The sequence below is a fragment of the Podarcis gaigeae genome (genome assembly GCF_964106915.1).
Source record: "Podarcis gaigeae genome assembly, chromosome: 1".
NCBI lineage: Eukaryota > Metazoa > Chordata > Lepidosauria > Squamata > Lacertidae > Podarcis > Podarcis gaigeae.
In genome coordinates this window covers 105,332,733-105,359,772 of record NC_139678.1, presented here as the reverse complement: position 1 = coordinate 105,359,772, position 27,040 = coordinate 105,332,733, and the positions used below count along the sequence as shown (strand labels likewise).

Sequence of the window (27,040 nt, the reverse complement as noted above, 5' to 3'; positions counted from 1 at the left end):
GGTGCCAGCACACATATCACACCTGTGTTGAAGGAACTATTAGCTACACAGCCCTCTGCTTCTTTTGAGGCTGGATTAAATAACAAACAAACAAACCCCATAATTTATGTACTTTTTAAAATTTCAAGTCTGCCTTTTTTTGAAAATTTGCATTGCAACAACTCACAAAATAGATGCGCCTCCTATAAAAACAAATTCATGAATCAATTTGTTCATGACGACTAATTGAAGACACTTCACTAGCCATTCCCTTAGAGGTGTTGTTAATGTATACCCTGAGCAACCTGGTTTCCCAAAAGACTACCTTCCCTATAGAGACTCAGTAGATCACAGAGATCCTCAAGAGACCTTGCTGATTGTGCTGCAACCTGCCCATTTGGTAGCAGGACAAAAGTTAGCCTTCTCCTTAGCAGCTGCTACCCTCTGAAATGCCCTCTTTTTCTGCAATTTGGGTGGAATGGGTTATTGGGTGATTTCCGCTCTTATTGAAAACTCGCCCTGTTTGCTCAGACTTTCCCCAACTATCAGCACTGGCCAACTGTCTTTGGCATCTGTGATTCTGCTTTTTTGTGTGCTTAATTTGTTTTAATGTATTTTAAATTTTATCCTTGTACACTGCTCGGAGGCAAGCTTTGTTAACGAGAAGCACATATAAATATTAAATAAATAACATAATACAATAAAATGGTGCTTCTGCATCTCCTGAGTTCCATGCTGGGCTATTTGGAAAGGAGATACAGACCATGCAACAAAGAAAATAAAGCAAATGGTCCATTAGTATTAATTGGCACCAAAATATTATGGGAGACGACAAGTTGAGAAGAGAAGCAGAAGAATCTGTTTTTTAAAAATACAGAAAGATAGAGAGATAGAATAGACAGATAGATAGATGGATGGATGGAAAGATAGATATAGTTTTAGTGTACCAATGGGATTGTAGGTAAGACTAAGATAAATGTTTTGTGGTTGCAGACAATTTTGTTTTTGTTTTGCTTTCAGTAATAACTCTTAAATTCAGAAAGTCTTTTTTTTTTTTAAATTGCCATCAGGTCTGAAAGAAGATATACAAATAAAAGAACAGGGCTGTCAAAATAATTCAGTGTTCTTTCATAGTAAAGAGCTGAGTCAGCTGTCTTCAAGCCTACAGCCGCTAACCTGTAGGCAAAGTAGCAGGAATTGTAAAAGCACAGCACTTGCCCTGAACACATGTCCACTTAACACTCTACCCTCTGCTAGCTGCTGCTCTTGTCTATGTCCTCCCTCCTCACCTCTCCTTTTTCTTCTTCTTCTTTTAGCTCTGTCACCTCTCAGGACAGATCGGACACATTTTTTTTATATCAAAAAAAACACAGCACAGAATGCTTAATTTGTCCCAAAAAGATCTGAACAAGCCAAAACCATTCGGAACAAAAGCTTGCAAGTGACTGGACAATACAAACAAAAGCCATCTGTGAGGAGGGGGATTACATAAAACAGGACGGAGGGGGGGAAACCACTTTTTAAAGGGGAGGGAATACTATTTCGTTTTTCAAAAATTAAAATACTGTCTTTTTAAATAACTCTCGTGTGCTACCCAACGCCGCACATGCAGAATGCAATATTGCGCAATGAACCTTTCTTTCCTCATCCTCCCCACCGAAGCCTCCAGGAACTGCGCCCCCCCCCCACCAGAAAGCCTTTCCAGGAGGAATCAGCAAAATGTTGTGAGCCGAGTAGTACAGGGTTGCACTGGGGGGGGGGGAGAACCTCTTAATAATTGTGGCCAATGTAACTGTAGCTTCTCTTTCAACCTTCCTTCCCAACCAGCTCCATTTTTAGCCTTCGCTGTGTATTGACCAGGCTACAATTCACATAAGTTTTCAGTCAGGATCATCAGGACAATCTTGGTGTGATTCCGCATTGAATTCTATCTGCGATTATGATGTAAATCTCATTGCAGATTTACAGTGGAGCAGCTGAAGGCAGAAGCAGCCTATCTGTATCTAGATAGATAGATAGATAGATAGATAGATATAGATAGATGATAGATAGATATAGATAGATAGATAGATAGATGATAGATAGATAGATAGATAGATAGATAGATAGATAGATGATAGATAGATAGATAGATAGATATGATGATAGATAGATAGATAGATAGATAGATAGATAGATAGATAGATGATAGATGATAGATAGATTAGATTTACAGGGTACATATTCATCAGAATAAAGTGCATAGTGAAGCTATTAAAAAGATAAAATGCACAGCAACCCCCAGAGTCCTAGCTTAGTATAGCTTTTTTATAGCTTAGTAAGGCAGAAGGGACCAAACAGTGTAAATGGGAATTCTTGAGATCAGCAATCCGTTGACCAACAAAGGAAACATTTTCTATTACGGCTCATGTTCTTCTGTATATAATTCACAAATATCTAGCCCAGCTCCACACTCCCAACATTCACACACCCACAGAGCCTTTCTGCCCCCCTCTAAGACTCTGTAATGTCCCAGTTTCCTTAGAGTCAACAGAGACTGCTTCTCGCAAAAGGAGCATTGGCTGTTACTAGTTCCTTTTCAATGTCTCATAAATGTAGGAAAGAATGCATGTCTTGACTCTGTCAAGAGGAGCATCGCCTTTTTGCTAGCCACTTAGCAGATGTGGTTCTATAGACAGCTCAGGACCATTTTATTTCCCTAATCTTCTGTCACTGACTTGTCAATTATGTCTCCGCCTGTTAGCCTAATAGGGAGACCTCAGACAATCCTCCTGCTCCTGATTTAGCCTAGTAGCATCACAAGATTTGGGAACCTCAGCGGTGGACTTCCATGCAAAAAGAGGGACAAAATGTGAGGTAAAGGGACCCCTGACCATTAGGTCCAGTCGTGGCTGACTCTGGGGTTGCGGCACTCATCTCACTTTATTGGCCGAGGGAGCCAGCATACAGCTTCCGGGTCATGTGGCCAGCATGACTAAGTCGCTTCTGGCGAACCAGAGCAGCGCACGGAAACGCCGTTTACCTTCCCGACGGAGCGGTACCTATTTATCTACTTGCACTTTGACATGCTTTCGAACTGCTAGGTTGGCAGGAATGTGAACATGTGAACATGCCCCCCAAAAATACAAAAACAAAAACCAGCATGTTACTGGAGAAGTTTGGGCACGTTCTATGGTAAAATGAAAAGAGCTTTATACAAAACAAAGGTCAGATCCACACCATACATTTAAAAGCACTCCTATGCATGTTCACAGTCATGGTTTCCCTCAAATAATAATAGAATCAAAGAACTGTAGTGTTGGAAGGGATGGCGAAGGCAATCTAGTCCAATCCCCTACAATCTAGGATTATTTTTGCCTACCGTGGGTTTCGAACCCACGACCCTGAGATCAAGAGCCTCATGTTCTTACTGATCAAACTGTAAATTGTAAAGGGAGCTGAGGGTTGTTAGGAGACTTTTCACAGAGCCACAATTTTAAGAGGGCTTTAAATGTATTCTACGGATGCACGGGATATTGGTTTGCTGATGGGGAATTCAATGTACTTTGAAAGCTTTAATAACTGGAAACTGATCCAATGAAAAAGGTATTATCTTCGTTTGTATCAAAGGTAAAAATAATGATATTCTAGTGGCATCTAGTCAGAGAGGAATGACTAGCATGACACCAGGTGTGAATCACTGCTCAGGCACTTAGAAGTGCAATGCCAGAGGCCTTCTCAGATAATGAATTTCTCTTCATGGGGAGGGGGGCGAGTTGCGAGGGGCAGATCAGAATTAGGATTTACTTGGTGGTGTTGGCTTTTAATTATGTTGTTACCCCACTTCCTTTGTATCAGCCTTCAACTTGTCAAAGGCATCTTATTGCAGTGTCAGGGTAAGTAAACGCATAGTGTTAAAATGAAAGCAAAATGTTGTCAGTGCCGGTTTAGGGAAGGCACGCTAAAATGTCACAATGAAAAATGTCTTGACAGCCTTTCTGTGGCCATGCTACAATGTTGGACAAATGTGGCGATGTCAGTGCACATTATTAAACAAGGGATAATTAACACATCTTGTGTGTATAGAAATCTTTATATAAATTTTGTGTGTTTGTGTGCGCGCACATATGCACACATGCAGACCACTCTTTGCCATCCTGTCCATTCTGGCTGGGACTGATGGGAGCTGCAGGTCAGTGCATCCAGAGGGCATCAGGTGGACAAAGGCTGGTATAGACAAAAAGTCACAACGCAGCTTGAATTCTGCAACTAGAGATACAATTCCGGCTGCCATTAAAATTCTATTCTGATGCAACTTGGAGATTTCGGAAGACTGTGAGGAGAGACGTCCCATCCTCTTCTACCCAACTGCTTGCCTAGAGCAGACATGAATTTGGGGCTGCTGCAAAACCTCGCCCAGCTCTCTCCAATGCAAACTCTCACAACCCTGTTGAGCCCATGGGAAACTCGGCTTGGACTGTGTTGTTGGCCACGTAAAGGCTCCACTCCATTTAAAATGTCCCATTTGCAGACTTTTCAAACAACCAGCCTGTCAGCCTACATGCATACCAAATCACAGCTTTCTAATTCTCTGTGAGAAGCATTAGTGAGAACAAAAGTTGCATTTTTATGTTTGCATCACACACACAACGCAAATGCAAACACACACAGGCGCAAGCATTTTCTTTCCATTGGAATTGGTCAATAGCTATTTTTCGTATCTCGTCTCATATCACAATTGCTCAAGTGGAGCCCAGTCAATAGTTTTATGAACTATTGCCCACTTCATAGGACATCAAGGAAATTACTTCCTCTTACGTGACCTTATCTAAACCAACTAAAACCAGAATTATGATCTAAGGGTATAAAAAGAGACAGGAGGTAATATGTCAGAGATATATGGAAGATGCAGAATTACTCTTCATGAAGCAGAGTGACTTCATCACTCACTGGAGACATGTGGTAGTTTCTAAATAAATAATGAGGAATCCTTGTTCGCTGCAGGAAAAGGAAGCAACAAAAAGAAGGGGAGGAACACCTTAAGCAGAGTATGTATTTATTACAATTATAGAAGATCTAATTCCAAGGAAAATGGCACATACCTGAAATGGCAAAACAATACAGTGGACCCTCTAGTTACATACCACTCTGGATACGTAACTTTCGGGATATGAACACGGCAAACCTGGAAGTGTATACTTCTGGATTTCGCCGCGCACACATGCACAGAAGCATTTTGCATGCCACGCACATGCGCAGAAGCACACAATCTCGCCTTGTGCGTGTGCAGAAGCGGCACCTCTGCCTACGGACTTTTTGGGTTGCAAACGGACCCACAGAACGAATTTAATTCGTATCCAGAGGGTCCGCTGTAATTTAATTTAGCCAGCAGAGACTGAAAGCGCTTAAGTGTGATAGAAATATTTATACATCAACTTAAATAGAACCAGTCATGGCAGTGCCCAAAACTGAGGACAATTCCATACATAACGTGGCAGTGTGATGGCCGTGCATACATTGATGTTATTTGCGGTTCACAGAAAAAGCATATGGACGACCAACAGCTTTAAAAACCTACATATGCATGTGAGGGAGCTACAAACCAATGGAGGCTCTGGATATGTACAAAGGAGGTTGTTGGTGTGTGCCTGTCATGCTAGGTGGTTAACAGCAAAATGGACAGCAGCAGCCCCAAAGATGCAGTCAAAGAACGTCAATTGCTCAAAAATAAACTCGTGGCAGGGGACTGAACTTTAAATAAGTAGCAACCATTAAATGCAATCAGTTTTTGAGGTGGTGGGGAGGGGAGATTTTATCCCAAACAGCAAAACCTTTCATGCTCAAAGTTCAATAAACACCTGAAATTTTAATGTCTTGGCCTTCTTCGTAGCCACTTCAGTTAGGGTCCCCAACAACAGGTCTCCCAATCAGGGTTTTTATCAAATATGCAAGGGCCAATTCCACACCAAAAAGAGAGAACAGCAATTATATACAACTGGAGCATTTATTATACTGACTTCCTCTGTACTATGATGGGTCAACTAGGTCTAATAGGCATCAGAGCAACTTTAATTGTATTGGTGCTGGCCAGTGCTAGCCATGTTCCTTAAGGGTGAATTCTCCCACACAAAAAGGCTACATACAAAATCAGAATGGTCAGATATCTTAATTTTCACTGGAATGCCTGGCAAAAATGCAGGCCAGGCAAGGAGGGAATGAGGAAGGGGAGTTCCAATCAATACGTGAAGCCATTCCAGCACCTTCCTTTTATTTCTCACTTCCAGAACCCAGACCTGGCTCTTTAAAGGCAGCTGTTGCAGGTTTCTACCTGCAATTTCTACCAGCAGTTTCTACCACCTGCAATTTCTACCAGCAGTTTCTACCACCAATGGGAACTCCTGCCTCTTACAGATACAACTACCACCCCAACTGTGCTCATCGGAGCAAAGATGATTGTAGTCACTTGGCCAGGCACATGGTGGAGGCAGAGAGGGAAAAGAGACACTGGGTTGGCCAGTAGGGCAGTGTCTTTTTCCATCCGCCTTGCTCCACCCTCCAGCCCGAGGAACCTTCAGAAAGGAGTTGCTGCCATGGGTATATGGGTCTTAATAAGCTGAACAGAGTGAAAGATTATGAGTCATGGGGTGTGGAGAGTGTGTGTATGAACTTAACAGTGCTGAGTTTGTTTTTCGGCTGCTATTAATGTTGCTAATATTGTTTTATAGATTCTAAACACTGTATTGATTTGCTAAATCATATGACTTTTGCTCCAATCCTGATGTTTTAGCTTATTTTTTATTTCTTGCTTGGTTAACAGTGCTTTATAGATTGGTAATTGTTTCACTGGTGATTTGTTAATTATTCTATATAATTTACGCCAGGCATCCCCAAACTCAGCCCTCCAGCTGTTGTTGGACTACAATTCCCATCATCCCTGACCACTGGTCCTGTTAGCTAAAGATGATGGGAGTTGTACTCCCAAAACAGCTAGAGGGCCGAGTTTGGGGATGCCTGATTTATGCTGTGTTTGTGATGTTCCATCAGGTTATTGCCATTTATTGTTTGTAAGCCGCTTTTAGGTTCTTTTGAATGAAAAGTGGCCTAGAAATGTAATAAATCAAACCAGAGGGGCATTTGGGTTGGGAGGCCTTGAGGCAGTATTTCAACGCTACCCTACCCCAATCAAGTTTTATGCCTTTACCACAATGAAGAAAGAAAACAAAGTCACCTAACTGGCTTTTATTCAATTCGTTGTTGTTTTCTAAATTCGGGAAATAGCTAGGAGTCTTTCAAAGTTTCATGCACCAAAAAGAAAAAAATCTGCCTCCCACAAGAGCATTTTTCTTTTCTTAGCAGTATCCATGACACCACCATGCCTACATTATGGAACAAGATACATATTAACTAATGGCCTACCATTAAGTTCGCATAAAACACACACATATAAATTACATGCTTCAATGGAATCTTGGCTCTGATAAGCCATGACAAGCTGGGGAATACAGATGTATTTGTGGTGTAACGTGCAAATAATGTCACTTTCCTATAGAGTAACGTGGGGTCTTTTAAGGGTAAAATGGGCCAACCCACATTTTGATTCTTGTGAAGAAGAGCAAGCATTTACTGTTCAGTTCTCCACCAAAATAATAATAATAATGCATAAACCAAATAAAGCCAGGACCATGGAAATTCACTCAGATACTCGTAAATTTCCAACCTTAAACTCACAGCATACAAATAGATGAATCCAGCAAGTCAGAGAGCAAAGCCAATTTAATCTGTGGCTCCCCTGAGGTAAATGTAGTTCACAGTCCTGCCCCCACCCCAACCTCAGCCATAATCCCCGGTTCCTGGAGGAAAAAAAAAGCACTGAAGTGAGGAAAATTCTACAGCAGGATATAATGATCCAAAATGACAGGGACAATAATGACAATGAATTTCATGTCTCCCAGTCATGTGCTGGGGATGCTTGACTGGGCTGACTTATACAATTAAATTGTTACAGGTACAGCAGGAGATGCAGTTATCATCTGCATGCTTTTGGGAACGGCGCCTCCAGCAACCGCGGTGCTATGGAATGTAGAGCCGGCCTTTTGTTAGGAATAAAAACAAGGAGTCCAGTAGGTATGCTTATATGTGCGGCTGCCCTCTGTGACTTTGGGGGGCAAGGAGAGGAGGAGAGAGAGAAAAGCAGTTCAAACACGGAAGGGAGACTACATGATGTTCATGAGGGCATTCGTGATTGAGGGGCATCATTTTATTAAATTAAGTTAAATTGATCTTCATTCTTCTTCTGAGGAATGAAATGCCACAAAAAGGTACTGGAAACAACAACTGCAAAGAACAGGTATCTCATAACACTGTGCACCAAAGCAGAATATCAGTCGTAATTCATCAGGATACTTGAAATTTTAGGCTTCCTTCTTCCACATACTATTTACACTAAACCACAGAAGTAAGAGCCCTTCAATTAAAAATAAAGATGCCACAATCCGACGGTAAATGATTCATTTCCCATATATTCCGCCACAAACAGGAAATCAGCTCTCCACATCTACAGCCATCCTCGCTGCGGCTAAGTGCAGGTTTCCCCCTAAAGAGTTCCAGTTTATAGGAATTATTCAAAATAATTCCGAGTCTCAGCACTGCCTTTAACTACCCATAACAGTTCCCTCGGTTTGCTGCTTCTTGCTACCCGTGGATTTGCACCGCCAAAGAGGTTGTCATATTTCCATTGTGAGGAGTGTGCTTCAAGGAACCTTTTCAATGGCAGCTTGTCACACTGTTTTCGTTTCCAAATGAGAAAAACGCTGGAAATTAAGCGTATGAAGTTTTAGAACTGCGCAAGTTCTCTACAGAGCTGTGCGCCCCCAATTATATACCTTGATAGCCTCGAAATTATAAATTAGTCAAAAGTAAAATTATAAACCTGTAACTTTTCATAATTCAGCGCACGCTGGAAAGACAACCATAGGAGGCTAGAAGGGGGAAAGTACTTATTCCACTGCTGACAGCTTAATGAATGTTCTTCAGGTTTTTTTTCCATTGATTTTTTGGTGCTTTTGTCCCCCTACATTAAAAAAAATCAAAAAAATCTTGTAGGGTTTACAATGAGCGAGAGTCTCACTTTTCAAAAGTGACATGACCACTCATACCCCCCCCGACAATAATTAAGAAACTTTCTCCTATTCTAAACAGATACATGCAAATGTTTCATATTTGTTAGTATATCTTAAACCCCTTAAGTCTCAAATATATGCTTCTTCTAATTCTTATTTCTTTAAGAATGTGCAGGGCAGAGCTTACTAAAGGAGTTTGAACTGTTTTTATTTATTTTATATTAAATTGTAAATCATTTTGGGATGCCTCATTGGAAGTGATTCATGGATTAATAATAATAAGTTGCATTGGCTGAAATAAAATGGTGTCTGTGTGTGATCAGAATGGGCATCCTCTCATGCAACAGTGTTTTCTCTTCCTTTCCTCCCCCCCTCCCCAAAGTAGAAGTCTGTTCCGCTGGCACACAAACACCACTGAATTTACCCAATGGAACTTATTTCTTAAAAGGCACATATAACAGTTTATATGTGTGCCTACTCAGAAGTAAACCCCATTGGTTTCTTTAGTACTTACTCCCTGGTAAGTGTGTACAGGATTGCAGCTTTAGTATAGCAAATTAGAACTGTTTACAAAATCTTCCTAAGATTTTAAAATATGTTATATACACATTGTCTAAAATTAATGTCTTCAAACATATCTATGCTTCAACTAGAATCTTTAAAGGGTGTCTTTTAATAGAAGCATAATCAAGTATATAAGCAAGACCCTTGCCATTAAAACCAGCAAATGGTTTGTGTGAACGCTTAGTATTTATTTTTTAAGAGGTAATTTTTATTTCTAATAGCCAAGTTGCACATTGTTTCCCTAGCATCCCACGTTACAGCTTCAAAACATTGAAATCAAATTCTCTCTGCTTCAAAAAAGAAAGCGCTTAGAAATTCCTCTAGAAATCTCAGTGTTGGTTTTTCCATAGTGCCTCTTTACTAATTTTCCTTGAGCTACATAAATGAAACTGACAGATCACTGCTCAGATAGCAGCCACATTCCTCCCCCAAAATGTTGCCTTTTTGCTATTCAGCAGTATCTGAATACCAACAAATGCTAAATGAAGTCTGACATGTACCCCTAAGAAACAAACTTGTAAGTTGCAGCTTCAAAGGAAACCTTGAATAAATAGGACACATTGTGTACACCCAGGCTAACATCCAACATATGCTTAGGTCTCCTGATGCTTCTACAGACCAAGAATAGCCCCTGGTAAAGTCTGTGATTTGCTGCTGCTGGTACATCCAACATTTATAATGTAGCTTTTTTTGTTGTTGTTGTTGCCGCCTGTATAAACAAATTTAAAATGCAATTAAAGAAGGCTAGAGCAACAACAGCCTACAAAGCGAGAATATATGGTAGAAAATGAAATACTTGGCAGGTCACTGCTTTGATAAATAATTAGGGAATTAAGAGGGGGAGAGGAAGGAATGGAGATCTGGTACCCAATTTCGCATTTAAGTTCATTTTTTAAAGGCAGGCATAAAAGTGTTTGAGCAAATGATCTGGCCGGGGGCGGGGGGGGGGGAGAGAGAGAGAGAGAGAGAGAGAGAGAGAGAGAGAGAGAGAGAGAGAGAGAGAATAAACCCTTTAGTGGTCTGAATCTACCCAATGTAAAAGAAGGGAACAATAGCTGCTGCGAGGCACTTCTCTTTGCAGCCAGTAGATGCTACTAACAACACAAATTATAACTTATGTCTTATAACATCTAAGAAGCTGGAACAGATGGAAGAGAATACAGAGGAGGCACAAAGGTGTCCCATCACCATATAAAGACTGGAAGGGTCCACTCTCAGGTAATCAGAAACTGAAGGCCTCTGGGCCAGATCTAGCCCCCTGCAGATTCCCTAGTTGGCCATCAAGGGCCAAGAGAGACTGTGGAGTGTGATCTGCAGCAACAGTATCGGAAACCAGCTTGATAGCTCACTTGGCTACAGCATGATGCTACTAGTGCCAAGGTTGCAAGTTCGAACTCCGTATGGGTCGCTGCATTGGACTAGATCAGCCTTTCTCAACCTGTGGGTCCCCAGATGTTGTTGGACTACAACTCCCATCACCCCTAGCTAGCAAGGCCAGAGCTCAGGGATGATGGGAGTTGTAGTCCAACTACATCTGGGGACCCACAGGTTGAGAACCGCTGGACTAGATGATCCTTAGGGTTCCTTCCATCTGCACAATTCTATGACACCAGGTAATATAAGGGGGTGGGAAGCAGTCAGGGCCTTGGCCCACTCCAAACTTCACTCTCAAAGCAACCCTCCAGGGAAGCTGGTTACCAAACACTTTTTTTTTGCAAAGGCACGAGCTGCTACTTCATTGACACTTTCTAAAATTCCACATTTTATTTGAGCGAGTGCCTAGTTCTCAGTACCAAATCATGATAACGTGGCTGGGGCATGCTAAACGCAGCTACCAGGTTTGAAGAATGCCAGCACAATGGCCTTCCGCTGTCCCAGCATAACCAATGGGCAAACAGTCGAGTTTCCATGACCTTTATTGTCGTGTAGTGGTTAAGAGCGGTAGTCTCGTAATCTGGGGAACCGGGTTCTTGTCTCCGCTCCTCCACATGCATCTGCTGGGTGACCTTGGGCTAGTCACACTTCTCTGAAGTCTCTCAGCCCCACTCACCTCACAGAGTGTTTGTTGTGGGGGAGGAAGGGAAAGGAGATTGTTAGCCGCTTTGAGACTCCTTCGGGTAGTGATAAAGCGGGATATCAAATCCAAACTCCTCTTCTTCTTCTATTTAAAATAATCTTCTTTTATCTTCAGCAAAACCTTTCAGGATAGCTAAAATCCAAAGTGGTGTGTGTTTTTAGTAAAAAGTGGTTTCTTTTATTTCTTGTTTCCGCCTGGGCATAGAGCCAATAAGTTTGCTGAATCACTTAGCACGCCACACTCAACCCATGGCTGTGGCAATTTGCACGCATCACAAACAATTTGTGTGTCCTGCTTCCTATGCTCACAAGCCAGGCTGTGGGGGGAAGGGATGGCTGGCCACCCACAGAGCAATCCTGCAATTTTCAGCCCAGGAGAAGGGACCTGAAGAAATTTCTTCTATTTGTTTGATTGACTCCTCACCCAAAGTTTGATGGGTGGGTGGGTGAGGCCAGAGGCGAAAGTTCATGAAGAAACCAATGTCTACAACAAAAGCATTGCAGCCATGCAAAAAAAGGAGGGGCACAGAACCAAACTGGTGAGGTGTAGCCCGGGGACAGTACCAGAGGCCAGATAGAGAGTCCCCACCCCTCTTCTGAATGTTAATACAGTGGTACTTCAGGTTAAGTACTTAATTCATTCCAGAGGTCCGTACTTAACCTGAAACTGTTCTTAACCTGAAGCACCACTTTAGCTAATAGGGCCTCCTGCTGCTGCCACGCCGCCGGAGCACGATTTCTGTTCTCAACCTGAAGCAAAGTTCTTAACCTGAAGAACTATTTCTGGGTTAGCGGAGTATGTAACCTGAAGCATATCTAACCTGAAGCGTATGTGACCTGAGGTACCACTGTAGTAAACTTTGGGAAATACACTCATGGTTCAGGTTTACAGAAGGCAACTGATAGCAGAAGGTAGATCAGAAGAGAGGGATGCAATAAACAGGGAGCTGAGACAAACAGAAAGAGGAAACAGGGATAGACCAAGGGTGTTAGCGCTAGGGTCAAAAGAAAAGGGCATCAAAGCAGGAAGGCATCGATTCATACCAGTTGCTGCTACCCCACTGATAAGCAGCTAATTCTCGGTTCAGGCTAATCAAGATTCAGGAAGTTATTCCCTCCTGAGGCAACAGTCCAGGCCTAGATGATCAACAAATTCCAGAGCCAAGCTCCCACACACTGTGCGGGAGAGTAACAACTATCAATATCTGGACGTTATTTTTTGCTGGTCGGGGTGAGTGTGGGGGTGGCTAGATTCATATGATCAACAGCCATGGAATGTGGGCATCGACAGCATTCAACCAGTTCAGCAGACAAGGCAGAAATTCAGAAAATCCAAGCATGGTTTACAAAGGCCAGAACATGCATGGACCAAGCGCACTCCTTCCTTTCTCTCCTCTGCTCGTACTTTGATCCTGGCTCCTCCTAAATTTGGAACTGTGGTTCAATGCTGGCTTACTAAGATGTGAGGCAGTGCATGCTTTTTTAAAAAAAGATCACATCTGGCAAGCCAGCCAGTTGCAAAACCTGGTCTTTTAGGGGAAGGAGCAACAGCTTGCTTGCCCTCATCTATCCCCAAACTGCCACCAGACATCTGTTCAGGGTTTCCACAGCCTCTATGTATCTAGAAGTTGTAACAAGAGGAAGAAATGAGTGTCGCCTGCACACTGACAACATTTCTGTTCAAATCTCTGAATGACTTATTCTAGCAATTTTATGTAGATATTAAAGAGTATGGTGGATCATTTGGACTTTTGAGGTGCCACAAAGGCTAGTAGTGGCCATGAAAATGGAACAGAAGTCTTTTGGCACTGTCTGGTCTATTTATCCCATCAGAGAGGACCACAGCCACCTCTTAATGATATTGATAAGATGCTGATTGGTCCAGGAGATGCCCAGTGCAAGTCATCCATCCAGGAAACAAAATCAGGCCAAAAGTCAGATTGAAGTATTATAAAACCAAACAAAGAGCAGGATTTTCTAGGCCTACTATTTAAGGTTCTTTTAACCAGAAGTGCCACGGGACTTTTTGTGGACAAAGCATATCTCATTACCATTAAGCTAATGCCCCCTGCCCAATATTAGAGGTTATCTTGCTCTTAACGAGAAATCAACTCCTGGAGAAAAAACTTAACTTCCCAGTTTCTATAGTTAAGTAATATCAGACAGTTGCTATGAAAACACACAGAGATGCAATACTGGATCTCTGCTCTGCTTGCAATTCACTTCAACTCACCAACCAAACTGAGCTTCCAACCATTTGATGAAAATTCTAGCCTCAAAACGGATTTTGCTTGCTCATTATTGACATGACAACAATCTCACTAGATCTCTGACTGCCCAAACAAAAAGCACACAGCAGCCAATGCTGTTCTTGCGGCTTAAAAGACTCATACTTTTATACGCATTTCAGACTCCTTGTTTATAAAATGAGATTTGGCACAGGCTATTTTAGTTAAGAGAAAATTAGTGTTCAAGTTTCAAATTCATGCTGTAAGCCCCCACAATTTCCTTAACTCTTCCATAGGGAAAGAGAAAAATTGAAGTGCCCAAAAGGAAAGGAAAGGGGACTGCTCTTAATTCAAGTTCTTTTTGGTAAGAAAGAGAGAAGCAAGGGAAAGGTTGGTACTCTTAAACAAAACAAACCAAGAACCATCACTGCTTATTTCAGATTACTGATGCTGCAATGCTTCTCACTGAAAATTGATAGTATCTGTTACAGAGCTACTCTACAGTTTAGGATGCAGGCTTGGGATAACTCAAGTCAGATGGAGAAGCACAGATTGACCCAATTTGCATTTCCGCTCAGTCCACAATGAAGCCATTGTATGACTGTTTCGCTACGCAGCCAAATCACAGCTCATCCCACATTGAATGTGCCTTTGCAAAGCTTCCCAAAAGGGGGTTGGCAATACAGCACCAGATTTGTGGAGAGTGGGAGCTGGCTGCATAGTGAAGCATCAGGCAGCCTTCGTGCTTCAATGTGTGCGCATCTTATTCATGAACATTCGGAGAGACATCCTGCTAGTGCAAAGATGGTTTGCTGGCTACAAGAGGGGCTTTTTAAAAGAAAGAAAATGCAAGGTTATACACTCTTGCCCCTAACAGTGTGGCGGGGGGTGGGGAAGTTCCCATAAAAACACCCAGTGAGGAAAAACTGATAACAAAAAGCATTTTGTGGGTCTTACAAAGACAAGAAATTCACAGTCAAGGATGGCCTTTAGTACATAGGAATGGCAGAGAGCTATAAGAAAGTAGTTATGTGGGCACCCTGCTGTGGAAATAGTTGCATTCCAACATCACAAACTGAATTTCTTGGCTTTTAGTAATCTCTGAACACATTTGGTAGAGGCTGCTTCCCCCCATCGCTTTATTAAAATGTATGCAGGTTCAACTCCAATTCAATGTGCATGTAACATTTCATTTTGTGCCCAAAAATGCAGATGGGATGCTCTTGAAGAGTCATCCAAGTTTAGTGAAAGAAGCTATGAAGAGTTCTTTGCTCAAGAAACTAATTGGTGGCTGGCTAACCGCACCTCCTTGATCCTGACTGTTGGGCTGACACGTCTACCATAACTGCCACACATTTACTACTGGTGCCCTCACACGTGGCGTTGCTCAGGAATTCTGACAAACCTAAAAATTGGTGCAGGGGTTAAAATCGAAAGGTTCGGTCTGCCATATTGACTCAAAATGGTGTCCAAATGTTTCCAAACAAATGGAAACCTGTCCCTTCACCTCAGGCACTATCATACAAAATGCAATCACAATAATGTCCAAATGCATAGCGAACAAACATCTTTCCAAACCTATGGCAGATGCGGAGGCTTTGTGGATGGAAACACAAAGAAGTCCACTTACAGGGGAGCAGACTTGGAGAGCCACAAAACTCAGAAAGCACAAGTTTACTCTACAGACGGCAGATATGTGATATATACTGTCCTCTTTTCATTAGAATCACAGGGCTGGTTCATATATGCATGCACTTAAATGCAGTTAAATGAATTTGAGTTGACACTGGAAGATATGGAAAGTTCTGACAGGAAATGTTAGATCTGTAGTGACTCCATCACGCACAGATGCCAGTTATAAACATATACAGTATATCTGTCTATGAGTTAAGAACATGTACATAGGAACACGCCCTGGAATCGCAGAAATGAAATACATTAGAAGAGCCATTTGGTCCAATCCCTTGGCACACTTCCTAGTGGATGATGAAGGGCCATCAACCACCCATGACTCAGCCTAGAAGAAGGCATGCTGCTGGAGAGTAGCTGCATAGGAACTAGCTCCACACAAGTGAATCAAGCAAGAAAAACGATTAATGAAGATGCAACGGTCTTTGTTTCAGACTAATGAAACAAAAAATAAAAGCTGTTAGGTAGTTAAGAGAACATACCATCATAGTAGACAATGGCACCTACGAGTTTGTCCTTCCGCAACATAGGAAAGAGTTCCAGGGCTTTTGATTTGCTAAGTACATAGCTGCTTTTCAGACACTGGCTTCCTGCTACAAGGTCATAGAGTTTAATTCCCACCCAGTAGTACGGCAGCTGCCACCACCTACGAGAGGAGACAGAGGGAGGGAGATAAATCAAGGAGACCATTTCACATGCCTGGTTTCTATTGCATAGTCTTTCAGAAAGGATACTGCAAACCACAACTATATTTCTGAAGAGTCAAAAGAACCAGAGTGGGTTTGATGTGTGTGGGAGAAGTCCCATTCTCCTCTCTCCACTTCCATGAAGCGAAGTGTGTAACTTCTACAGGTCAATTCTAAAGCCTAACGTATCTTAGAGGGTTGGTACAAGGACAAAACACTGCGTGAGGACACTGCAAGACATTTTATTTCTTGGGCTGCTGCTCTGTTTGGTTTTGTGATTGTTTTATTGCATTTTATGGTCCTTATTCTGAACCACCTTTAACTTCTGTAAGGTGGATGGTTTTTTTAAAAAATCAAGACTGAATTACAAACCAGAATATATCCACTCCAATTCTCACATGTATCACACACTTATTAGGAGGCCTTAGGCAACTCACTATTCTTTCAGCCTCACATCACGGCCCCAAACTTGGTCCCCTTGCAATAGCCAAAGTAAGACATGAAGAAGAACACCAGCTGCCCAATTCAGGAACAGAGTTTTAGAATCCCCTCTCATGTCCCTCTCAGACTTAATGGCCCTTCCACCTTCCTCTGACTGAGAGGATGTCCCCAGTGACATCTCCAGCCCCTCTGTCCTGCAAAATTGGACAAAGGTCCTTTTAAAAAGCTTCCCTCTGGAATTTGTATTCTCAAAAGGCGAGATATCCGCAACTGCAACGGTGAAATTTTTACCTCCACAATCAAGGATGCAAGCCTGTCACAAACTGAATAACATAATTAGGGGGGGGGGGGACATGTTAAAATTCATTCCCAATGACCCAGATTGAACAACCACCCTAAATGAAGCAAATTCAGAACAAACATCAAGTGACTTACTTGTAAACAGGAAGCATTATAGGCAGAGGAGAAGATAAATGAGGTGCAATCTCAAGCAGGTTGGCACGTTCATGCAGGGCTTCTTTCACCATTCTGTACTAAAAAAATAACAACACAGAATACATTCTTGATTATGTTGCCAGAGAGCATTCTTCCACAGCAATTCTGTCTATCCTCTCACAAGCACCTTAGCTCAAAAGACTACATTTTCTCTAGGAATGTAAACTAGTAAGGATCTAGCAAACTGGAAAAAAGGGACCAGGATGGGCTACAACAATATAATCAAACATTTAAGCTAATTCCCCCTGTTGTTTGTGTCCCGAAAGGGTTTACTCCCTTAACACAATGTAGTAGTTTGCAGATATATTCAGAGAGATATTACCAAAGCAGGCGAGCAAATTAGCAGCAATGATTCAACAAGAATTACCTTCGAAAGAAGAATGGCAGATGAAACTGATGGATTATGCAGAGATGGCGAAATTGACGGCAAAGATCAGAAACCATGAAGATCAAGTATTTGAAAAAGATTGGAATAAATTTTTATATTATCTAAAAGACCATTGTAAACACTTAAAATTACTGGCAGGAATGTGAAGAGCTTGTAATGTGAAATGTTTATTATATGCTTTTTCTTTTATTTTTGAATAATCAGGAGTTGGTAATACAAAAATATGTAGTCAATTCTTATTAAAGTAGAAACCCATGAAGGGAGGGAGGGAGGTCTGGTGATCTAAATTAAATAGTAAAAATGTGACATGGAATATTGGTGTAAAAATTGTGGAAACAATAAAAAAAACAAAAACAGCAACGATTCAGCAAACCAATGTTATACTGTAGGGAGAGCCCTTCTTTGCATTCTGAATTTGCAATCTGTCAAAATTTAGAACACCTGAGACAAAATTACGAAAATCTTTCTCCGGAGTGTAAAGACCAAGTTATGTCACCCAAGTGTTCCCAGCTACCCCAACAAGGAAACCTATTGACGATTATCATATGCTGTGTGATGATATAAGGTAAAGGTAAAGGGACCCCTGACCGAGGGAGCAGACGTACAGCTTCTGGGTCATGTGGCCAGCATGACTAAGCCACTTCTGGCAAACCAGAGCATCACACGGAAACGCTGTTTACCTTTCCGCTGGAGCGGTACCTATTTATCTACTTGCACTTCATGCTTTCAAACTGCTAGGTTGGCAGGAGCAGGGACCGAACAACGGAGCTCACCCTGTCGCGGGGATTCGAACTACCAACCTTCTTATTGACAAGCCCCATGCTCTGTGGTTTAACCTACAGTGCAACCCGCGTCCCTGTGTGATAATATAGAGGACCTAAAAACATTATTGGCACTGAAAACGAGATGCCAAAAGGAAGTGTCTTTAAGTTTCCTGTGCTCAAAAGCATATAGCTCAAACAAATCAATGACGAGGTGCTTAAAATTAAAATCTGTCAATCCCCATTTTGACAGGGAAGCATAGTGCATGCTTGTCCCAAGCTTGAGACCTGTCTGTCTGTGCCCATGCTACACCACTGACCTTAACCCTAGCATGTGTATCAAAAGATAGCAGCCACTTGATTCTTCAGGAAAGGAGCAATCTGACCTCTCCTTACAAATGCTCAGGTTCTATAAATAAAGTTGGCAAACAGCAACAACTTCACAGATATGGAGCATGTGCACTCAGATGGTAGGTGCGTGTCAATTAGGGCGGGTAGGAAGTCTGAGAATAACTGGGCTTCCTGATGGATGCCCTCAAGGGACAAACTGGCAGCCAAATACACATGTGGATTCATTTCTGCACAGGAAAAACTGATCAAACATTTTTTACTACCCACTGATGACAATTTGGTAGGGACCACCAGCGCCTAAAGAGTTGTTTCAGACTGCTGGCTGGTGATCCCTGACATGAATGATAGGGGTGCACCGATGAGCAGCACAAAATGTGAAGTCTTATGGCCTCCTGTTTTTGGACACGACACCCACCGAGGAACTGAGGGTCCTCAGCTAACTCCTCTGTCGCCTTCTGCTTAAGCTACACAACACCTATTCTGTTGTGAAGATACCCCTTTAGACACACACCCCAATGGCAAGTACGAATGGTGGAATTATAACACAAATTGATCCTTCAATGATCGCTGTCAACCATACAGATGGGTATAGGAAGCATGCAGGATAGAGCCCATTGCACAGATAGGCCAAAGGGGATTAGATGTGCTGCACATCAACTGATTCCCCTGAAACAAATCAATGCACCGTGTCTATAGTTCCAATCATGAAGGCCTTAGAACCTTTTCTCGGCCCCTTTACAATCCTACCATAGTAATCAAGATGCAATTATTTAAAATTGGCAAAGTAAGCACCATGCCTTGAACCTAAATGTACATACTTCCTAGGACTGTAGCACTTCAAAATGCAAAAGATTAATTATTTCTTAGATTACACAAACCTGTCAAAACATTTCTTGCATGCAGAAAGCTACTCTGATGAGAAGGAGGATTCTAAATGTATCATCAGTTCCAGGAATACTGGACACTCATTTCAAATGCACTGTGAACTATGGGCTGGGCTGAGGGACCTGAATTTTACTGTAGATAATTCTAAAAGTTTGTTGCTGGAGTTTAAGATGAGGATGAGGATGTTGATGATTTTCTCACCTCCACCCCGCCTCCATGTATTTCTTCCCCGGCTCCTTAATTCCAGCTATGCTTATAAAGAAAGGTTTACTACAGTTACAAAAGCCCAAAAGGAAAATATGCTTCATTCATATTGAGATTTTACACCAATATATTGTAGAAATCTCAGCGTATAAATGTCTCCATTTGTCTTCAGATTCTGACTGGAGGTAACTGCAAACTCTACAAAGACCACCAAAAATGGATTTTTAAAAAATGTATACTTTGGTTTCCCCATGTTTTAAGGGAAATAGTCCCATTTAGATTTGTCATAAATTAGATACTAAGTGCTGCCATTTTTTTTCCTGAATCCACCCTGCATACAGAATGTTTTGCCTAATGTCTGCAGCAAGCAACAGAAGAATGTATTCAAAACCCGAGGTATATTAAAACCATAAATGTGGGAACAAATTTAATTAGAAGAGGAGGAGGGAAATCAGCTTGACAGGTCTTTGCTTTACAGCTACTACCATAAAACAATTACCTGGTCAAAATCCAACTTCATGATGGCCGTCTGAAGATATCTCACTCCGCCATGGATCAATTTAGTGCTTCTGCTGCTGGTCCCCGATGAGAAATCATCTCTTTCTACAAGGGCTGTTGTTAGGCCTGCGTAACCAGAAAACCAAATTAACTTCTTAAATTACACAATTTGTATGTAATTCATTAAAGACCCTTCTCTAGGGTAGCGACAACCGCAAGAAAAATTACACTGAACATGGATGAATTTGTATTCAGCGCACACAGCACCAGCTCTTTGGCCATGAAGAGTAGCTGCTTCTTCAGGGAAATCTTTGGGAAAAGAAGTGATACAGGAAAATAAGTACTGTATTAGTACTTAGGAAGGTAAGTACTATATTAGTTAGGGGGGGAAATGTGTGAAGAGCACCAAGGATTCTGTAAACAAACCAAAACCTAATTTCTTCTCTCTCATTTCCCTAATACACAAGAATACTGAAACACCTTAGCACAATGCTAAGGCTACAATCCTATAGTCAGAGGTTTTGAGTCCACAGTTCCCTGTGGGGAAACACGCTCCGAGCCTCAGAAGCCCAATTATATCACCCCTTGCCTTTAGAGCCTGCAGCCCCTCGCCCCTTTTCGGACACCCCTTGTAGAGTGTTCCCTCAGCCTCCTCTCCTCTTCTCTCCCCTGGCCAGCCCCAGAGGCACCATTCGCCTGGGGAACTTGAAGCCAGGGCTGCTGCAACAAAGAGCCACGCATGTCTTTGGAAGGTGAAAGAGCATCAGAGGAGGGAGGGAAGGAAAGAGGGACAGAGACTGGTGTTGCCCATGGCACCCCTGACCATCATTCAAGATGCCCCAGGGTGCCATGGCACACTGGTTGAAAACCACTGCTGTAGGCATTTCCCTAGAAGTCCCACTGAACTCAGTAGGGCTTCCTTCTGAGCAGGTGCTTACAGGACTGCACTCTAAATAAGATTAAAGTTGGGCTGTGCACAGCACTCCAGCCAGGACCCCAGTTTATCATTATGTTCGCATACTTAAAATCGCTAACTACGAGGGCAGCAATATTTAATTAGCTTAAATAACTAATCAACTTCAGCTTTAGTTGAGGCCAATTTTTAAGATATCAAAATTAAGGACACAGTTATTTGTTTTTAGGCTGCTTGAATTATTTGCTTTACTGCAAGAAGGAATGGAAATGACAGATTTTAATGGTGGCCTTTCCTTTTAGCAATGAGTGATTATTAAATTAATACAATGAAGTTAACAAACATCTATTTTACTCTTCCTTCAATATATCAAAAAGGCACCTGTTTTAAAGTTTCAGTAAAATGAAATATGTTATTTACATCTTTATAATTTAAAAGCCAATGGATTAATCAATAAAAATCCTGCTATCACTCGACAGTTATTATCACAGAGATTAGTTATCCGGCAATACACCTCATCTACCTTTTTGTATACACAATAAAAGTAGCAAAAGTGAACGAAAAGAAAAAGATGAAGGCAAAACCAGGGTTCCTCTCTTTTCTTTCTGCCATACACACATTGAGGAGGAAGGGATTCCACTTGAAGGAGAAGAGGGTTATCCTGAATATTTAAGGTCAGAGGTGGGCTGACTTCAGACCTACGCAGTCGACTTTTCTTTTTTTCCTTCTCTAGTAGTGGAGAAATATATGCTTAATCTGCAGAACAAGGGTATTCAGCTAACTTGTTCTGTCAGCGCAAGGATTTCAACTTGCACAGTAGAACTTTCCTCCCTCTACATGCCCCTAAATCAGGGGTCACCAACCCACGGCTTCGGAGCCGCATGTGGCTCTTTTACACCTTTGCCGCGGCTCCGGGGCGGATACTAGCGAGGGGAGGAGGCGCATTGTGTGCCCCGACACTCCCCCCTGTTTTAAATGTCGCAATGATTTTGCGGCTCCCAGTTTTTTTTTTCCCTCGGTCCAAGTGGCTCTTTTTGTCTTAAAGGTTGCAGACCCCTGCCCTAAATCTATTCTGAGGGCTCCCCTAACTTTCCAGAGCAGATTTGGGTACGGTACAGGGGACACCCAGGGAGAAGGGGGTGGGAGATCTGTTGTGCAAACAGAAATTATCGAGCAGATGAAAGTTAGTTAGTTTAACCTCCAGTGTGTTAGTAAAACTGAATTACTGTGTCGAGAAACGATGCATGTCTAAAAAGCGCGTCACCAACATAAAAAGTTTGGAAAGCTTTGCAATAGACATACTTTATGCCATAGAATCCCAACTACACATTCTTGCCCAAGTGCCCTGCTAGTTAATGGTCCAATTATATTATTTCCAAGAATCTGAGCAAACCAGCAGCTACATAGTAGCTACATAGTACACTACAAATTGGCCAATGATTGAAGGCTTGCTGGGGGCTCCTTGCACTAGTGCACACAGTGCATAAATAAAAAAGGCTAATCGCCTCATTCCTACTTCCAGAGGAAAACCCAACAGGGGACAATCACAAATAAGAAAACGAGTTATAAGCAGAAGTGACCATTAGAAGTAGCTGAGATTTATGAATGAAACTCAAAGGCCGATTTGATGAAATTGTTGCCGATGGTTTTGTTGTTTATTGTATGCCACCCTGGGTGGAATATAACTATTCAAAATAAAATAATCAATTTTAAAGGACTTGGGACATCTTTTCCCTAAAAGCAGTCATGGGGAGACGTGACCCAGAGTGGTGTAGTGGTTAAGAGTGGTGGACTCGTAATCTGGTGAACTGGGTTCGCATCTCCGCTCCTCCACATGTAGCTGCTGGGTGACCTTGGGCTAGTCACACTTCTCTGAAGTCTCTCAGCCCCACTCACGTCACAGAGTGTTTGTTGTGGGGGAGGAAGGGAAAGGAGATTGTTAGCTGCTTTGAGACTCCTTAGGGTAGTGATAAAGTGGGATATCAAATCCAAACTCTTCTTATTCTTCTTATTTGAATCAGGACTGGGAGATGTGGAAATTGAAACTTTAGAAGGTGCCATTTCCCCATTTAAATTCCCCCCCTCCTAAAGCTCCAATTAGCCATAAAATTGGCTGGGAGGAGAAGAGAGACAACATATTTGTGTTTTCCCTGCTTCAGGGTTTTTGGGTACAATAAGAAAAATGTTGCAGAGGGAAAGAGTTAACACTACCCCCCCCCCAGAGCCAAATGATGTAGCTCTGATTCCTTCAGGTCTGACTCCTTCAGGTCTTTCAACTGATTTAAGCAAAAAAAGGGTGTGTGTCATGAGATCCAATCATTTAGTTTGATGCTAAGAAAATTCCAAAATGTTAAGGGGTTTATTGCAACATTGAAACTGATCTGTTGCCCCTTCAGCTTCTAGCACGGATTAGCTAAAAGTGAAAATGTATAAATTACAGACAACAGGTTACTGGATGAAATGAACTGCACCCCAAGATCCAAACAGGCAATTTGCTAACAGGTAACTTTGGTGCCAAGATCAGTTGAACTTTCAGGTATATTTTCAAAAACCAAAAATGTTGACTTAAATAAACACTGAGGAAAAACAAAAAAAAATCCTTCCAGTAGCACCTTAAAGACCAACTAAGTTAGTTCTTGGTATGAGCTTTCGTGTGCATGCACACGAAAGCTCATACCAAGAACTAACTTAGTTGGTCTTTAAGGTGCTACTGGAAGGAATTTTTTTTGTTTTGACTATGGCAGACCAACACGGCTACCTATCTGTAACTGAGGAAAAAGTTGCACATAACTACCATTCACACCAATTGTTAACTTCCGGGGGGGGGGGGGTGAACCATTAGTAATTGCAGTGTGAAATACATGAATTATCAGGAGATGACGATCAGCCACAGGCAGACAAACACAGACCATTACTTGCCTGTTTCATAAAATGTAGTAATTCACAAAATAAATCCAATTAAGATAAGCACCTAGAGGACTGGAAACTGCAGTCTCCAGGGGGAGGTAAATCATAGCGATATAGGAATCTTTTTTTATATAGCAATCCTTTTAAAACTAAAAGAAAGTAGTAAGTTCTGCTGATGTTGTAACTTTTTAACAGTCAGTGCTCTCTCTTCCCTGTGGCAGTTTCTCAAACGTGCGCAAGAAAGAAAACAGGAAGGAAGAATGAATGAAAACAAGTACAACAAGATTCTTGCGGAGGTTGCTGAAGAGAGCAGGATGACTGTGCATATCCAAGGAGGAAATGCAGATGATCCAACACTGTGAGCTCTCCTTTCACCAGCATCACCTTAAGGATTTTGCAGAGCTTTATTGCAAAAGTCTAGTGCAACAACTACATTAGCCTCTCTTGGTCTCCCTAAACTTTCATGTCCTTAAAAAAAAAATCTAATTATTCCCAGCAACTTTAGAAGATCAGAGCAATTTATTTTTGTCAAATGTGACTGAAGATTAATGGATACAATCAGGAATAATTTGGCAAAAACGTATCAAAACACAGAGAAAGCAGAATTTGTTAAGTGAAGCATCAAACTTAATATGAGTGCAAATCCCGTGAATGAAGAGCAACAATACACAATTCATTAACCAAATGCCTATGATTATTTCACACTTCAGAAAACTACCAATACAATCAAAATATATAGGAAGAAAAGGATAAATACAGATTAGTTCGGTGTTGTTTTCACATCTAGTACTACCAACGTGGCCAAAAAGAAACACCCCCAAATCTTAAAATACATTGGAAAGCTTGATTTAAAATAAAATAAAATAAAATAAAATGTTTCAAGTGGTGGTTTTTGGGGGGAGGCGGGGAAAATTACCTCCGTTTAAGGTTAATCTACTATACTATCAGTAGGCCTAGATACCACACTTCCAGACTACCTGAGTATTGTGTTGGAATGTGGGCAGGTTGGCAGCAAAAGCCAGCATTAAGGACTTGTGGCTGAACCACCAACTTTTGTCAAAGGCAATTAATGGTTCCTGTCAATAGACCAGTAGCAGGTGGCAACCAGAATTTTGTTTAATTCTCTTCTCTGGGGGAAAAATGTTACTGGGTTTATCTTTGCAACAGAAAATGAACCCATGAGCCCATTAACGCAGCCGATGATCAGGGATAACTGGTGCACAACAACACCTGGAGAACAAGTTCCCCACACCTACTTCATAACCGAACTAACTCCCCAATCTTATTATTTTCTGACCCTTTAACAATGGGCACTTTGCTACATCCTCCATGTCTATGACATGCAGTTGTGAGGCTACCAAGAAGTCATAGGCCCATTTTAAGTCCAGTCACTGCGATGGTTGTGACAGATCTATTCCTTGGGCCAAAGGCAGTATTTCAAAAGGTCTTGGGTTAATTACAGACCATCCCATCCCAGGATTTACACCATGCCGGAAAGACAAGGGGGGTTCTGGAAAGAACAGCGGTCTGCTAGTATCTGTAATGTGATTTCATTGGAAATGTATTTCACAAAGAATAAATAGAGTTGGGAAAAGAAGGTGGCAGTTGGCAATTGCCAGTTGGGAGGTTATTCTGTTAGTTCTATCTTGAATGTAAAGTATGGGGATTTCATGCAGATGCTGTCTAGAGGAGTCTGCAAATAATACTTGTTGTTCAACTGTTCCTAGCCTGACAAGTAAAGATTTATATTCAGCTATTTGTTTAAGACATATATATGTGTGTGTGTATACACACACACACACACAAACATATAATTTTTATTAAATTCTCTGTTTTACACTTTAAAGTACTCATTTTTACATCCTTAAGATATCAATGACTTCCCTTCTTTTCTTTCCATGGTTCATTTTACAAATCATAAATCCGTGCTTATTTTACAAAAACTATACCATTCAGCATTCCATTATTATTGCATCCATCAAAACTTACTTACACTGTTGAATTTAACTTATTTCTGCCAGCCTTTTCAGCCGTCCACCATTATTTCCCAGATGTTCAATAAACATTTCCCAATGTTCTTCTTGTTCTCTTATTCTATACGTTAAAGTCTGCAAGCTGCACATATTCTGTCAACTTAAGTTCTTTGGTTGGGACCTTTTCCATTTTCGTAAGGCATATATTTTTATCACAACTAGCTAACACGGTCTACTTGTGGCTGGGGGGCGGGAATCCGGGTCACGAAACTCTACCTCGACTAAGCTTATTCTGCATGCAGATTATTATTTCCTCAAATTCCTGACTCCGAGTTTCCCACACCCTCTGACAACAACACCCTGACATTTGCTGGATGGATTTAAGTACATTCAAAACGCTTGTTCAGATCTCGGGGACCAAAGGATGCCCATGCGTGGCACAGCTGTCCTCGGTGTGCAGGACTCACCTCTCGTAACAGCGTCTAAAGCACAACCGCTTCCTGTAGCGCCTCCGCCTATGATAAGAATGTCAAATTCGCAGGTTTCTCGCAGGGCCTCAAGCTGACTTTCTCTGGAGGGAAGGGTGCTGTGCATATGCAAGGGCCGACATTCCGAAGCTTCGACAGATGCTAGAGCACCCTGCAAAGGTAAGAAAGCAAAGCGGTCACGAAAAGACCAGAAATGGCACAATGCTGGGATTTTAAACTGAAGCCACTGGTTCAAATCCCTTGCGTACCACAAACTCACCAGGTAGTTTCTTGCAATCTACTAACTTTGGAGCCTCGGTCCTCTGCCAACAATACAGGTATAACATCACTAGGCTTGTCGTAATGACAGTTAAATTCAAGTGTGCATTTGTTTCGTACACTTAAACAGTGCTATATAACGCCAGATGTTATTAATA

The 27,040-nt window shown here is 41.7% G+C and overlaps 1 protein-coding gene across 3 annotated transcripts in view; it reads right to left on the bottom strand.

The window, feature by feature from the left end:
- Nucleotides 1-27,040, bottom strand: part of GPD2 (glycerol-3-phosphate dehydrogenase 2) — an 84,096-nt gene that overhangs the window by 37,591 nt on the left and 19,465 nt on the right. For all 3 annotated transcript variants that reach the window (XM_083708034.1, XM_083708033.1, XM_083708035.1), the window contains 4 exons: nucleotides 26,604-26,775; nucleotides 20,345-20,469; nucleotides 17,197-17,294; nucleotides 16,117-16,280 (listed from right to left, as the gene is read on the bottom strand). In XM_083708034.1, coding sequence (XP_083564160.1) covers nucleotides 16,117-16,280; nucleotides 17,197-17,294; nucleotides 20,345-20,469; nucleotides 26,604-26,775 — 559 coding nt within the window. The remainder of the gene's footprint in view (nucleotides 1-16,116; nucleotides 16,281-17,196; nucleotides 17,295-20,344; nucleotides 20,470-26,603; nucleotides 26,776-27,040) is intronic.